We start from the raw sequence: 15,844 nt of genomic DNA, 5'->3' as shown, positions 1-15,844 counted from the left end.
GAATTAATGTTGATTTATGCTTCAGGATGTCAACCTGAACGAAATACATGTTGAAATATGTGCACAAATCCTTTTTCCTTGTTTGACAGAAACTAATCAGCGCAGACATGCTGGACTGCTACAAGAACTATTTACATCACACTGTAGGCTGGTGTGGCTCTGTTATTTGAAATAAAAAGGCAAAATATTGAAGATTTGCATACAAATTGAAATTATTAACATCCAAATGCCTTACCCATCTTTTAATTGGAACAATCACAAACCGCATATTTTACTCTCAGACACTGAGGTCAGACATTATTAGCATGTTGTTTAAAAACAATTTCAAACAAGTTTTCACATTATTGGAACGCGTGTAGCACATGAGTGTGTAAAAGAATAAATTATGAAAATGAGTGATGTCATGTGGGTGGCATGTAAAAATGTACTAATTTTGGTGGTATCCTGTCCTGTTAGATCAGGGGTGCCCATTACGTCGATCCTGATCTACCGGTAGATCTAAGACAGGTCCCAAGTAGATCCGAGGAGTGTCGAGGAGAAAAAAACAAACAACCATTTGTCTGTTAGTAATATATTTTTTGTGTTAATGTACGCTGCACCCTAATCATCCTATCAGTCTCATTTTCACAAAAAAAATATATTGAAAAAATAAAATAAAGCAGGTAAATCTTGAATTTACGGTGGCGCGTGATTACGTCACCGGAAGTTGTTAGCGCTCAGCAGTCTGCAATTGCAGCTTGTGATCAGAGCTGTTGCGCTCTATCTTTTATCGTCATTATTCTCATTCAGAGTTTGCTTCGTGTACAATTCACCGAGGGCACGGGCAAACAATAGGAATCTAGGAGGGCCCAGGGAAGCACTTTAAAACGGTACATGTGAGCTACGATAGTTAACAGGCTGCAAAAGTTCAGTGTGTGTGTGTGTGTGTGTGTGTGTGTGTGCGTGTGCGTGTGCGCGCGCGCACACGCGCGCGTCCTGGTAAGGGTAGATCCCGGGAGGTTAGTTGATCGAAAAGTAGATCTTCGGTCCAAAACGTTTGGGCACCCCTGTGTTAGATGATGAACAGCACCGTACTAAATTTTTAGTGGGTAAGACCTTTGTATTTGTATTTTAGTCTACCTGAAGCAGAGTCCAGTTTCTAATTTTTCAATAAAAACAGGTTTCTTGCTTTATCTTGCCGTAATTGTGTCAGTATTTCCACAAGTGCACACACAAATGGGATGGCACAAATAAATTCTCATTAAATTCTAATCCCTTCACGTCATGATCACGTTCTGTTCGTGTCCAGCAGGTGACAGAGTTGTTCCCGGTTTTCCTGCTGGCACTATTTAAGGACCTCATTGACCCATGTCAATCTGCTGGATAATTTCGCCTTGATCAAGTCATTGTTCATGTGCAGTTCATCTACACGCTCTTTTATTACCCTCGCTCCGTTTTTGGCTCTTGCCTTGATTTATGTTTTCTCTGTGTTTTGGCTCTTGGCTTTGCTTATGTTCTTCGTTATTCAACTAAGTAGTTCTTGGTGTGTTTCAGTGCATCAATGGTTTGTTCTCCACGCGGTTTGGTCTTTCTTGTACTTTTGTAACAAGCTATTTTCGTTCAGGTTTTTTTCCTTGCCTTGTGCAAGCGCTTTTTGTTTTCTTGGCATTATTCCTGCCTTGTTGTCCAGCATTAGTATTTATACTTTGTCGGTCTTGCGCCAATTTTTTTTGTAAATAAATATTTTTGTTCGATCAACTTTCTTGAGTCTACGTTTGTCGGGTCCAAATCTGTCTGGAACCTTCCGGGCGCCCAACACTTCTATTTATTTGTACAATATTATACTTTTTAAAATCTACCTACTCATGGCACAAAATTAAGATTTCAACCAAGTGTAATTTGCCCTCAAAAAGTATTCTGCACGCCTTCATTTTTTGGGGTGATGCTGTAGTGGAGTGTTATCATCAAATTGTACACCAAACAAATGATCAGATGGTCATCCCGGCTGAGATCGAGCCGAGAGAAATTTCAGGACTTCAACCCGATTTCTACAATTATCAACAACCAATATATTAAGATCTTTATAAACTAAATGTTTGTGCCAAACAGTTAAAAGCTGATGATTTTGATTGAGCTGCAGATTTTGGTGATTTTGATCGAGGTGCAGGCAAACAGATTCTGAGCATCTCGACAAGTGTGGTGGATGTCATTGTATTTTATTCATAAATATGACATCAACATGCATCGAATCTTCTGAATGATTACAGAATTCAATTAATTGAACGTGTTTTTATTATCATCAGCTTTATGATATATTTTTAAAATCATCCCACTGGCCGGGGGTCACAGCTATGGAAGGTGGTGTGGATAGGGGTTGTCACTGAGTGGAAGGTTGTCTCCAAGATGGCCTCTTCACAGATCTATGATCTCCCTCGTGTCATGATTCGGTTTGGGACCAACAGGTGGCACTGTAGGGCTCTCCTGCAGCTGCACACCTGTTGGTCATTAGGTATTTAGTGGCTTTAAAAGGACTCCCAGCCCGAGCAATCATTGTCGGGTCATTGTTGCTTTGTGCTACTGTCATGTTTGTTTGCTGTCATGTTTTGGTCAGTGGTATGTTTTGGTCAGTGGTATGTTTTATCTTCAGTCATGTGTTTTGTTTGATACTTGGACTTTGTTTGTTTTGGATTTCGTTTTCTCTGAGTTTTAATACAATCTTTCAAGTACACCCTGCTCCTCCCTCCTGCCTGTTTTTTGGGGTCCACCACCACCTCGCAAACGTGACACCGAGCCAACTTTGAATTATCCGCCCTAGAATTATTGTTCCTTCGAAATTTACTTTCCACTCCTTGACCTCTCGCAGGACTCAAGCACATGGCAGCTGGTCTCTTGCACATGGCATTGAAAGGTTATGAGAGGAGCTGCTTCGATTGGCAGTGAAACAAGTTGTCTCATGCAAAACATGCGCCATACTGCAACACCTTGCATGGGTCTGAATACCAAACTTAGTCTTGTCCACCCCAACAGACATTTACACTATGCCGTGTGCAAGACTTGCAAATAAGAGCTCTTACTTTAAGTGTAGTGCTTCCTAAATATATGCCGTGTGTGATAAAGAACATGTTTTTAATGTTCATCTTACCATTCAAAATCATGCGCTCGGCAAATACAAGACTCAGCAGAGAGGATTCTTGAGTAGTCTTTGCCGAGCATGCAGTAGTTTCCTGGACGACGTTTCATGTAAATCTGTTTTTGTCCCATAATACATGGCTCACCCTGCGGAGGAGGAGGGGTGTGGAGGGGTTGGGGGCGGGGGGCGGGGGGCGGGGGGGACTTTTAAGTGATGATCTTGTCATAGTATACACAGCAACATGGACGGCAGAGTTTTTTTTTTTTTCTCACCTGATTGTGCAAATGCCATGTTTGGTAATCTTCCTCAGTACATTTCCTACTGAAGATCGACTTGTAGTCTATCTTGATGAGCTGCCATTCCGAGCGGTGGCTGAAGTGCCCAAAAAATCTGAAGTACAACGCAGAAAATAATAGCTACTTTAAAAACATTTTACATGTAGCTGCCTGATGAGTGGGTCAAAATAAAGTCTTGCGATTCAAGTAAAATTCCAATATTTGCACAAAAAACAATCTCGATCTACATGCATGATATTATTTCACATGATGTACATAATGGCGGGCTTTTAATAGATACGAACCGACATCTACCCGCGAGCGATAGGGCAAAATAAGAATATTTGTATCAAGGCAACATAAGACCCATGACAATTGAAAAAAAAACGCGGATTTGGCAAAGTGTCTGCACCGGATGCGTTGTTTGCACATCCGTCTCACATGTAAGTGGTTGGTGATTTCAATCCGAATCTATCAGGTGTGCTTTCGTTGGTTTTCTTCAAGTACTCCGATTCCATTCCACATTCCAAAAACATGCTTCTTGTTATATTGTGTGAACAATATTGTGAATGGCTGTAACTGGTTGGTGGCCAAACCAGGGTGTACTTCTTCTCTTGCCCAATGTCAGCTGGGAAATGCTCCAGCTCAGCAGTGACCCTTGTGAGGATAAGTGGTATCGAACTGTACAGTACAAATATCTTGTTTTTCATATTGACAATTATCTCACTTTCAATCTCTATATCTAAAGATCTGGTTAAGAAATTAAAAGTAACATCGGGTTACTTTTATATCATAAGTCTTGTTTAACATTTAACCCTTTCAGGGACAGCGGTTGCTACAGTGAGCAACTTACCACAAATAAAATGTATTATTATTATTATTGTTGTTATTATCATGTTATCAGGTTACAGGGTGGATGAAAGTGTTAAAACCCAAAGGAAAGGTGTAGCAACGTTCCTCCCAGTCTTAGGGTTAGAGATTATGGTGGCATTATCTACAGGACACGCATCTGTTCAGGCACTGCAGTTGCTGGACATAGTTACGGCACTCTCTGATTCATCTCATCTTTCAAATCGCATAGTCATTTTTGTCTTCTTTATTCCAATGTTGGCTGGCTGTCTCTCTCTTGACAACATTTTATTCACTGGTACGTTTTTTACGTACAGTTGCATATCACACTCAAACCAAGCAGTATCTTAGTTCACTGGATCCTTCCTTCCAGTCCCCAAAGTCAGGGATATAAACTGTCCAACATACTTTAATTTAATAGATTTTTTTTGTAATCATGCATATCATAACCCCTCAAGGGAAAACTCAACTTGCAATTTGCTATAATCTTTCCTTCTGACTGGATGGAGTCAGCTGCAAAATTAGCTTCGTGTTTGAGAAATGGGCTCCCCAATTTGTTTTAAAACTATTTTGGTCAGATTCGAACAGAGGCTATTTGGTAGTAATTATTTCATCTGAGATGTATGTTCTTAGATTTGATTGTATTGTTATGGAGCCTCACGTGATGCTTCGTCTTGGCCAGGTCACTCTTGTAAATAAACTGTAAATCTCAATGGTTTTGCAACCTGGATAAAGTTTATGGATTGAAAATAAACATCAACAAAAAAAGTGGTTGCAGTATATCTGAAAGCATTGCCGTGGCCAAATTGTGGTATGGATAAGTGAATTATGCATTACTGTGCATATCCTGATCAAGAAATAGTCAGAACTACACACCGAATGTGGTCAGAGGTCATTTATGTTGCAAACAAAAAGGCAGTCACTCGTGGAGAAATTTCTAGAGTTGCTGCAGTCGTTCCACATAATAGAGGAAATCAGCAAGTTATCACCTTCGTGCAATTGAGGCAAGATTCTGGATTCCCTATGTATAGTACATGTAAGACATAGGTGTCAAACTCTGGTCCTGGAGGGCCGCCTTTCTGCATATTTTTCATCTCTCTCTGTTGCAACACACCTGATTGAAATAATCAGCTCATCAGAAAGCTCTGCAGATGCCTCATATCGAGCCTGTTCATTTGAATCAGGTGTGTTGCAACAAGGAGAGATGGACAACATGCAGGACAGCCGCCTTCCAGGACCTGATTTTTGACACATATGAAAGTCTAACAAGTACACATATGATGTAAGTGCAAAAATTGAGTTTTCGTGAATTGTACAGTATAAATTCTAGAAGTAGTACAGGTAAAATAATTCACATCTCTAAAAAAACAAGGACAAGTGTAAAACATCTAAATTTAGGTAGTCCCCCCTATTGATTTAAAAATTGTACGAACATTTGAATTGTGTATGATGTATGTATAAACACAATGTATTTTTTATGCCATTAAAAGTGCAACAAATTTCCTACATGGTACTTTTAACTGTCGTTTCAAAATTGTAATTTTAAATGGCAGATTGCCTTTGGGTATCGTATAGCTCCTGAATCTGTTTAGCCTTTAAGCTCTGCAAAAAGTAACTCAGATGACCTCACGAATGCAAGTCTTTTTAACGTACAACATCACAACACACCCTGAAAAGAAGTAATCATTTCATACTGAATGTTTGCAGTTAGGGAATTTGTAAGACTTACGTCATAATCTGGTTCTCTGCCCCAGCTTCTACCAAAACGCCGTCCACGAACAGAGGCACAGAGGAAAAGCTGTGTTGGGTCCATTGCCTCCCTTCGTCAAAGCTGACCCTGTACATGTGTGTCAAAACACATTCCCATCACAAACCCAGCAACAGCAATGGCACGCAAAATAGAAACTCTCTATTAGAGCTTGGTCATAGGGGAGGATTAAGGTTGAGATCACAATCACTATAGTCTAAACAGACGTGATTCACAGCCTCTGTGTACAGTGCCGTGAAAAAGTATTTGACCCCTTCCTGATTTCTGTGTTCTTTGCATATCTATCACACACGAAGGTTTCAGTTCATCAAACCAATTTTAATACCACACAGAGATAACCCAAGGGAATACAAAGTACAGTTTATAAATGTCAATTGAATTTATTTGGACAAAAAAAATTTTAAAAATAAAAAAATACCTGTCCCAAAGTGAAAAAAGCAATTGCCCCCTGAACCTACAAATGGGATGTGGAGCAGTAACTGAAATCAAGCATTTGCGATAATTAGTGATGAGTCATTCACATCGCCGTGGGGGGATTTTGACCCACCCTTCTTCGCAGAATTGTTTCAACTCTGCCATATTGGAGAGGTTTCTAGCATGAACTGACACTTTAAGGTCACACCACAGCATCTCAATTGGATTTAAATCTGGATTTTGACCTGGCCACTCCAAAACCTTAATTTTGTTTTTGTTAGCCATTCAGAGGTCGACTTGCTGGTGTGTTTTGAATCGTCCTGCTGCATGTTCCAAGAGCGCTTGAGTTTGAGGGTGCAAACTGATTGTCGGATGTTCTCCTTTGACTTCCGCTGTCTACCAGAAAATCCCATTGTCCCATCAATCACAACAAGTTGTCCTGGTCCTGAGGTAGAAAAGCAGCCACAGGCCACCACAGTGCCACCACCATGCTTCACTGTTGGCATAATGTTCTTTTTATCAAATGCTGTGCCATTTTTACCCGAGATGTAGCGGGCTGCACATCTTCCAAAAAGTTCAATTTTTGACTCATCAGTCCGCAGAATGTTTTTCCAAAAGTTTTGAGGATCATCAAGATGTCTTTTGGCAAATGTGAGATGAGCCTTTGTAACCAGTGTCTTTCTTGTGGTAGATTCATGAACACTGATCTCAACTGATGCCAGATCTGGAGTTCTTTGGATGTTGTTATAGGTTCTTTTGCAACCTCCGAGGTCATCGTAATCTTGGAGTAATTATACCTGGTCAACCCCTCCTGTTTGACACTGTTCTTAGTTTTATCCATTTGTGGGGAATGGCTCAGACAGTGGTTTGCTGTAACCCCTGAGTTTTGGGAATGGCATTGTAACCTTTTTGAGACTAATAGATTTCAATAACATTTTTTTAATTCTTGAATTTCTTCGGATGGTGGCATGATGCGTTTGTTTCTTGAAGTCTTGGAGCATACATCACTTTGTCTGACAAGTTCTATTTATGTGATTTTCTTGATTCAACAAATGTGGTGCTAGGGTGTTGCCTGTGAAATTGAACTCAGCTTTTCCAAAACTGTCGTTAGTCACAGTTACTTGGTTTTTTTGACAAAGAGGGGCAATTACATTTTCAGAGGGTCAGGGAGGTTTGGATTTTTTGTGCCTTAATAAAGTGAATTGGCATTCACATCTTGTATTTCCTTGGGTAGTGTCTGTTTGATATTAAAATAGGTTTGATGAACGGAAACCTTTGTATGTGATAAATATGCAAAGAACACAGAAATCAGGAGGGGGGAAAATACTATTTCAAAACACTGTAATTAGCTGCAGAAGATTTCAGCAAATGGTATTATAACAGTCTGGTTATTAAAGTCAAGATCCCCCCCTCCCCCAAATACAGAGAAAATATGAGAAGCAAAAACATTCATGGTAGATATTACAAAATCAACTTTTAAAAAAATAAACAAAAGTAGAAAGAACTCTTTCATGTGCAAGTGCTAAGGAGAGGGAGAACATGTAAGGGCAACTTTCATCATTTGGAGAATGAGCTCAATTGATTTTGACAGTTTTTTTCCACTTTCTTTCCTGCAAACACATACACCCCCACCACCATCCGACCCTCGCACACACGCATGTGGCCGCAACAGAAAAACAAAATCCCTCACAGCCTTCATTTGGCATAAACACTGACAACACAAATAGCTCAGATTCATACCTATTATGAGATACTAGGTTGGAAAGCAGTCACTGAATACCCAACAGTTAAAATCACATGTGCCACAGCAATATGCAGGTGGCATAAAGGTAGCTGTTGTTGTTGTTGTTTTTTTTTTCTTTCTGGCAAATAAATTGGTTGCGAGATAAAGAAGCAAAAACATTCATGGTAGATATTACAAAATCAACTTTTAAAAAAATAAACAAAAGTAGAAAGAACTCTTTCATGTGCAAGTGCTAAGGAGAGGGAGAACATGTAAGGGCAACTTTCATCATTTGGAGAATGAGCTCAATTGATTTTGACAGCAACTCAACTCTGAAGCTGAAGTGAGAACAAGTTGGAGTACCTGAGTGTATGTGGCATGCAGAAACACTGCTGAGGCCACAAATTTGGAGAGAGAGAGATATCCCCACCCCCCACACCCCCACCACCATCCGACCCTCGCACACACGCATGTGGCCGCAACAGAAAAACAAAATCCCTCACAGCCTTCATTTGGCATAAACACTGACAACACAAATAGCTCAGATTCATACCTATTATGAGATACTAGGTTGGAAAGCAGTCACTGAATACCCAACAGTTAAAATCACATGTGCCACAGCAATATGCAGGTGGCATAAAGGTAGCTGTTGTTGTTTTTTTTTCTTTCTGGCAAATAAATTGGTTGCGAGATAAAAAGCGTCACACTTACTTTCCAGTTGTTGTCATGATGAAAAATAGGACAACTGAAATGTTTTTGACTTCGAGTAGGGTGGAAACTGACCCACCACTCCCAATTGGACAAGAGGGAGGCGGATGTGTGAGTGGACGTAGTAAATGGGGCTTAAATAACTGAATGTTAATGACAAGTGGCTTGGGGGGGAAAAAAAAATAAACAAACAAACAAAAAAAAAAAACAATTTAAATTTACTTTCTTGCCATCAGCCAAAATGGATGTACCCTCGAGAGAAAAGGGAACAGTCAATGTGTATGTCACATATTGTACATCATCAAGCTTATTAATCATCCATCCATTCATCCATCTCTCCACTTTCTATTCGTCATTATGGTGAGTTGGAGCCAATACCAGCCAAATACACCTTTGACTGGTTGCCAGCCTTGGCAGGGTTACATACCAAACAATCATATCAAACAATCATTCACACTCACATTTAAACTGAAATGACAATTTAGAGTCTTCAATGAACCTAACATGTTTTTGGAATATGGGAGAAAGCAGGAGTTCCCAGAAAAAAAACACTCATGCGTGCACGGTAGAGAACATGCAAACTCCACACAGGACGGCCACAGGATTCAAATCCCAAACTTCAGAACTGTGAAGCAGATGTGCCAACCACTTGTCCAGCATGCCGCCTATTTAAATCATAAGAAATGAATTAACTTCATGTGACTATGAAAAGCAATACAAAAGGGAACAAATCAAACTGACATACCATAAGTGTCTGGTTGGTACAGAAGGTTGTTTTACGGCAACAAGGGCCCCTCCTTTGTCCAGAAACCAAATATTGTGCTCCTCTTCAAAAATCTGAACATTAATGATCATACATAGATAACATAGTGGTAAAAAAAAAACAAAAAAAAAACGAATGTAACAAAGACATGCCCATTGACATCCATCTTTAGACAAGGAGTTGTATTAGCTAAATCCTACCAAAGTAGCTTTTCAATAACAAATTGAAACACGCACACACGCACAGGAGATGCATTAGCTAAATCCTACCAAAGTAGCTTTTTAATAACAAGTTGAAGCACGCACGCACTCACACACACACACACACACACACACACACACACACACACACACACACACACTGAAAATAGACTTAGTTATGATGAAGCTCTCACCTGTCTCCAGCTATTTCCGGCATCAGATGATATATACATGCCAACATTGTTGTAGGACAGCTCAGCTCCAATATTCCCTGCACTCAGCAGAATAAATAACACAACAAAACAGATAATTGATAACATAAGAGGGGCACAACATACTCACTTATGATTAAGAAATACTATTAAGTTCTCAAATTTTTTTTTCTGTTTCATTTTTTTTAACTCCATGAGAAAAGAATTGCATCGTTCATGTTGCAATCAAATCACAAAATATATGTCTTTTTATTCATCCCTCATTACAACATATACAAGCAAGCACTCTCTCCCGTAAAGCAACATTTCCTTCAGATTCGCTGGATTCCAGGAGCATGCAGAAAGTAGGCATCCTTTTATTTTACTGCCCTGCTGTGTCTGAAGTGGATGAATGTATCAAAGCTTCTGAGGGTAGCCACTCATCAAGTGAGAAAAACAAACAAACAAAAAAAACACAAGAAACTGATGAAAACTTGGCCTGCCTCCCTCCCCCTTTTCTTTCTCACTCTGAGATTGCTCAAATATTAAGATAAATACTGGAGCAAAGCCCCTACACCTACTTTCATGATAGCTTTCAGCTTTTCTTCACTTGAAAGCATCTCCAGCTAGTTGGATGACAACCAGCGGTCATTAGCTCATGATTGTTCACATTGCTTTCAACATGCACAGAGCCACGTGAACAAAAAAACCTCCAGCAAAATCGTTACTACTGTACCTTTAATGCTATTTAGATTCTGGACTAGCTTCCAGTCAACTATGGGACACGTATAGAGTAGATAGACACACAATTTACTGAAAGACCGTGACAAAACCCATGCAAGCTGACGGACATGCGGTGGACATGAAATCGCCACGCAGAAAGGTTGGAGCCCAGATTCAAACCCCGAACCTGATTATGGGGCAGATCTGTTTGCCACATGGCACAACATGTAGCCAGAAAAATCAAAGTAAGCCTAACTTTCAACAATGAGTTATCTATATACTGAGATCTGGGTTATTGTGAATCTATTTCAGGTATGTTTAAGTGATGGTTTGAAAAATTTGCTCAGTTGTATCGTTTTCAAGTGTCTGCATACACAAGAAACGCCACAAAAGGCATGCATGCACACAGCAAGCTTTCAATCTCCCCATGTATGTGATTATTATGCTCCTCACGCTCCACTCTCAGGGCTGTAAAACTGTTTTTCGGTTCATGTAAATAATAGAAGACTGCAAGTTCTCCCCTATGGATGCCTGCAGCGTTCAGACAACATAATGCAGTCTTTGCACTAGCTGATGTCTTAAAAGGTGCAGCAAGCAAATTCAATCACACCAATAAAGCACAAAAGAAAAGGCTCGGCCACCAGTAAACACGATACCAGATACTGTAAAATTTAATAGTCCCATCCAAAAAAAAAATTGCTGTATATTTTGTGTGTCATGCAAGACAAAGAACCAGATCACACACATACAGGCATGCAGGGACAGACTCCAAAGCTTGGGTTGCTAGTTACTCGTCAGGAAGCAGACTGGCATCTCTCCAAGATCGAGGTTACATTTTATGTATTATTAATTGTATTTCTTTGGGCATATTCGGATTTGTTTTCAACAATTTAAAATTTTTTTCAGCGACATGAAAAACAGTTTGTGACCATTCAAAAGGTTTGCGAACATCTGACGATCATCTTTGAAACCTTTGACGAACCCTGACGAAAAACCAACATTCTCTACGTGGGCAAACACTCACAAGCATTTCGCACTCGGTGAGATACGGGCTTAAACAGTTATGCTTTATTTTTTCTTGCACTGAAGGAAGATGGCCATCCCTCTACATCTGCTTATGCACAAACTCTTTCTCTCTGAGGCGAATGCTTGAGTTAGGTGCGAAGTCGACTCTGTATCAAATGACATAACATAATTGATGCCTACTGTATTTGAAATTGGTTTAATTGCAATTTGACACATTTCTGTAATTGTATAAATTATAGTCCACGTTGAGTTTTTTCCTACCTGTGGCAACAATAATCCCTGGTGCAGAGCTCTTCGTGGAGATTGCCCCGGACAGGTAGGGGTTCTCTGAAGTTTGTAGTTGAAGATGAAGGGAACAAAAAGGCTAGAAAATAAAATCAAAACAGGACTGCAAATTTGAAACAGTGCCAAGACTAAAGTAGACTACATTATAACCTAGAAAATGGAAGTATGATAACCTATAAATACAGTTGAGTTGAGTAGTGTTGGAAGGGTATCAAACGACAGCTAGGAGAGTTACCCGGTCTGATAAATTATTGTTGAAATGCATTATGCATTATGAAATTTCTTCATAAGAATAAGAGCAATGAAGGCTTAACTTTGAAATGGGGATCCCGCCTGGATTCAGCGGTGAATCATAAATGGATATGTTTGTTGCTTTGTTCAGTTTTTATATTTATTTGTTCATTCAGGCATTTATAGTTGGTTTGGAATTGCTTACATTTCACATTTGAACTGTGTGCCACCAAGGTCAAGCAGTAATATAAGGATGTGACAGTGGTATTATGGTAGTTTCTGCTCAGCAAAAAAAGTATGCAGAGATTACATATACATATACAGTATATACCTGTATATATATATATATATATATAGAGAGAGAGAGAGAGAGAGAGAGAGAGAGAGAGAGAGAGAGAGAGAGAGAGAGAGAATTATTCCATCATCCCCCTATCCAGATCTGCAGTAAAATATAATTTATTTGGTTAATTTTATTCAGAAAAAAACCCAAAACCTAGGCATTTTGTGCTTGGTACTATAAATGTGTTTGTCATTCTTTGTTTCTGGTTTTAAACACAAGCATAGCAACTCATTGACTCTTACCAGTATGCAGTGAATTTGATTTCCATCCAGGTCGGTTGCCGGGGCTTGCAGGAGCCTCCAATCTCTGCCTTTGTTGTAGGTGATGAAGGTCTTTACTTGGTTGTCTTGCCTTTTGTTCGCAATCAACATGCCTCGAATGCCTGCAACCTAATGGCCACACACAATTAACACAATTCATTTAAACCTCATCCTTGTGATACTCTTGGGAAGTGTTCATGCTTGTCAGATGAGTTTAAAAGAGTTTATAGTCACTTGACTTTCCATTGATCTTATCGGCTATAGCAGATCAGCTCAGCTGAGTCGTTCATTTTCTGATCGACCGTAATTCGACGGCATGTCATTGATCAGATCCATGAATGGAGACATTAATTAAAGTTGCAGTGTGTCCCACATGTACATTTATCTGTGCGGGGCCAGATAATTTTGGCTCCCATGGTTGGATTTCGGCGCTCCCTGCCAATTTGTAACAATTGTATGATATTAACTTGGTTATGTTATGTCGCTGTGCTCCTTATACTGTATGGTCCTTGTGTGGGTCTGGTAATCAATATCCCTACTGCTTTCCTTGGTGCCTCAAATGACTAACGTATCAAATGTATTAGTGTTTAAGTTTGAGATTTGAGCTTGGAGGTATAAGAGGCGTCGACAACTCAAACAATATTGATCCCTAATTCAAAAGACGGTCTGGCCGTCGTGTCACAGCACACTTGTCGCTATTTTGTTATCTTTGTGTGGCTTTTCGCCTGGAAACACCACTCTATGTTGGACAAAGCTTACATACAGTCATCAGGATATTCAGTCCGCTGCAGAAAAGATTCTGATGGGAAGCGAATCAAAATTACAGCACCAGCGAGTGCGGCGATTGATTTTATGAACCCCACCCAATGAATCCTGCATTATCCACATTTGTGCCACTTTAAAGTTGTGCACGTCATCTTTGCATCGCAAACAAATACATTTGCAACTGTGCACAATTACGATAACTACTGTCGAATGTCAGCGTCACACTTCAATTGATACTGCTCTGCAGCTGGGGCATGTAAATCCACAGGTTTTTCAGGGAAATAATTTTGAAATGGGTCCAACTAAAGCATTTACATCAGTTGTGATTTTATTTACGGCTTGTTTTAAAAGCAGCTACATTATGGGTGTCAAACTCATTTTTGTCGCGGGCCTGATTTTAGTTTCCCTTGGAGGGCCATTATGACGGAAACCATGTAAAGAAGTCAAGAATAACGGTTTATTTATCTATTGTTTAAGTGACTGTAATGAAGGGTTTCACAACAAGAAAATGCTTACAGTATCACTCTTATTTATTACAAATGAGAATTAGAAATTTTTGTAGAGATTTTATCAAGCATCGTGAAAGTTGACATCTTTGATTTGCTTTTGTGGGCCACGTAAAATGATGTGGCAGGCCAGATCTGGCCCCCAGGCCTTGAGTTTGACACCTGTGAGCTACATTGTCAATAAAAATCAAGCTCCACTCATTTGTTCAGGAATAATCGTTTCATATTCAAATCACACCCCTTGTTTTTGTTTGGTTTTCCTTTCCTTCCTTGGGGCATGGTTGATCAACATTGGCAAAATGCTTGATAATACTTTTGTTTATACTCGTAAGCAGTGCACAGATATAGGCTATGCAGCCATTAAAACAAGTTAGTTAAATAGATATTTGCGCCGTCTCGTGATTGGATCGATGATTGAGATCTATATTTCAACTCGCAAATCAGTAATTGGCCACAAAAATCCTGATTGTGCACAGTCACGAGACACAGAAACGTTTTTTTTTCTTGCATTGAAGCAGCACTCTTCACAAACTTGCACAGTTACATGCAAACGACCTGCTTGTGTTTGACTTCTGTAGTTGACAGAATAACAGACAGTCACCAGCAATATTTCTTGTTCTGTGTTAAGCATTGTCACTAAGTACATATCTTTGTGAATCAGTCGACACAAAACATCACATCCATTGATAAGTGACATTTTATTGTGAGGAGATTGTGTCCTCACAAGGAAGGTCCACACATCTCAATTCTTCTTGAGACACCCTGGTTGTTGTTACACTGAAGTGAGAGAAAAGCTTCAGCAGCTCCGAAGTATGTTCGAAAAATGAAAGGACAGAGCCTCTCCAAAAGGTTAACCTAGTGAGGGGTTTCGGTGTTCAGTTCGGTCTTTAACTCCCTTGAGAGGTACAGCCGTGTAAATGGCACGAATAGGCGTCAAATTTGACATTGTCAGAGACACACAACATGCAGGATTAATGTGCCGAATGAGGGTCTCTGCGTTCTTGTCTGACCCCATCTTTCACTCACTGTAGTTAGGATATGTTTACACTATGTTCACAGCAGCCCATTTGAGGACACTGTGAACGCAAAAGAATGGACATGAGACAATGAGGGTGGACGGGATCGGCACATAGTCCCGTAGCACCCGCAGTCTTGTCACATCTAACCAATGAAACTGTTCCGAGTCTGTTCTCATACTGAACAATTGTCAGCCACTTGCAGTTGAAGTGCGCAAGTGCCCTGTCACAGAGACACACGGAGTCGTGTGCGTACAGCAGTACGCGGCTGTGTAGAAACAAAATGTAAAGGATACAGGGCTGCAGCACACCTGCGACCCTCATAAGGATAAGCCTATGTGATAATGGACGGAGAGTAGATGAGTAGTGAGTAGTTGAGTTTAATGAGCATAGGGAACAAGTGCCATGAATGCTTGGAGTTGTATAAGGTGAACAGGACCCTAAGAGCCTTCGTTGCGAACTCGATGAGGATGTGGAAAACCACACTTGAACCCAATGGCAAGCCACTTACCCAAGTGTCCATCAAATGTGGCATATACCAAGGTGATGCACTCTCCCCACTGCTGTTCTGCATAGGACTGAACCCCCTAAGCCAAGTAATCACCAAGACAGGCTATGGATACCGCCTCAGAAATGGAGCTACGATCAGTCACCTCCTCTACATGGATGACATAAAGCTGTATGCTAAGAGC

At 40.1% G+C, this 15,844-nt stretch overlaps 1 protein-coding gene across 1 annotated transcript in view; it reads right to left on the bottom strand.

The window, feature by feature from the left end:
• sorcs3a (sortilin related VPS10 domain containing receptor 3a) overlaps positions 1–15,844 on the bottom strand; it is a 222,662-nt gene that overhangs the window by 43,423 nt on the left and 163,395 nt on the right. Inside the window, exons 10-16 of the mRNA XM_019879676.1 lie at positions 12,848–12,994; positions 12,011–12,113; positions 10,004–10,080; positions 9,592–9,683; positions 5,963–6,070; positions 3,382–3,499; positions 3,122–3,255 (exon numbers count right to left, since the gene is read on the bottom strand). Of these exons, the coding sequence (XP_019735235.1) occupies positions 3,122–3,255; positions 3,382–3,499; positions 5,963–6,070; positions 9,592–9,683; positions 10,004–10,080; positions 12,011–12,113; positions 12,848–12,994 (779 nt within the window). The remainder of the gene's footprint in view (positions 1–3,121; positions 3,256–3,381; positions 3,500–5,962; positions 6,071–9,591; positions 9,684–10,003; positions 10,081–12,010; positions 12,114–12,847; positions 12,995–15,844) is intronic.

This window comes from Hippocampus comes, unplaced genomic scaffold (genome assembly GCF_001891065.2).
Source record: "Hippocampus comes isolate QL1 unplaced genomic scaffold, H_comes_QL1_v1.1 scaffold158, whole genome shotgun sequence".
NCBI classification, from domain to species: Eukaryota; Metazoa; Chordata; class Actinopteri; order Syngnathiformes; family Syngnathidae; genus Hippocampus; species Hippocampus comes.
Note: the sequence above shows the minus strand (reverse complement) of the source record. Positions and strands in the feature narration are given on the sequence as shown.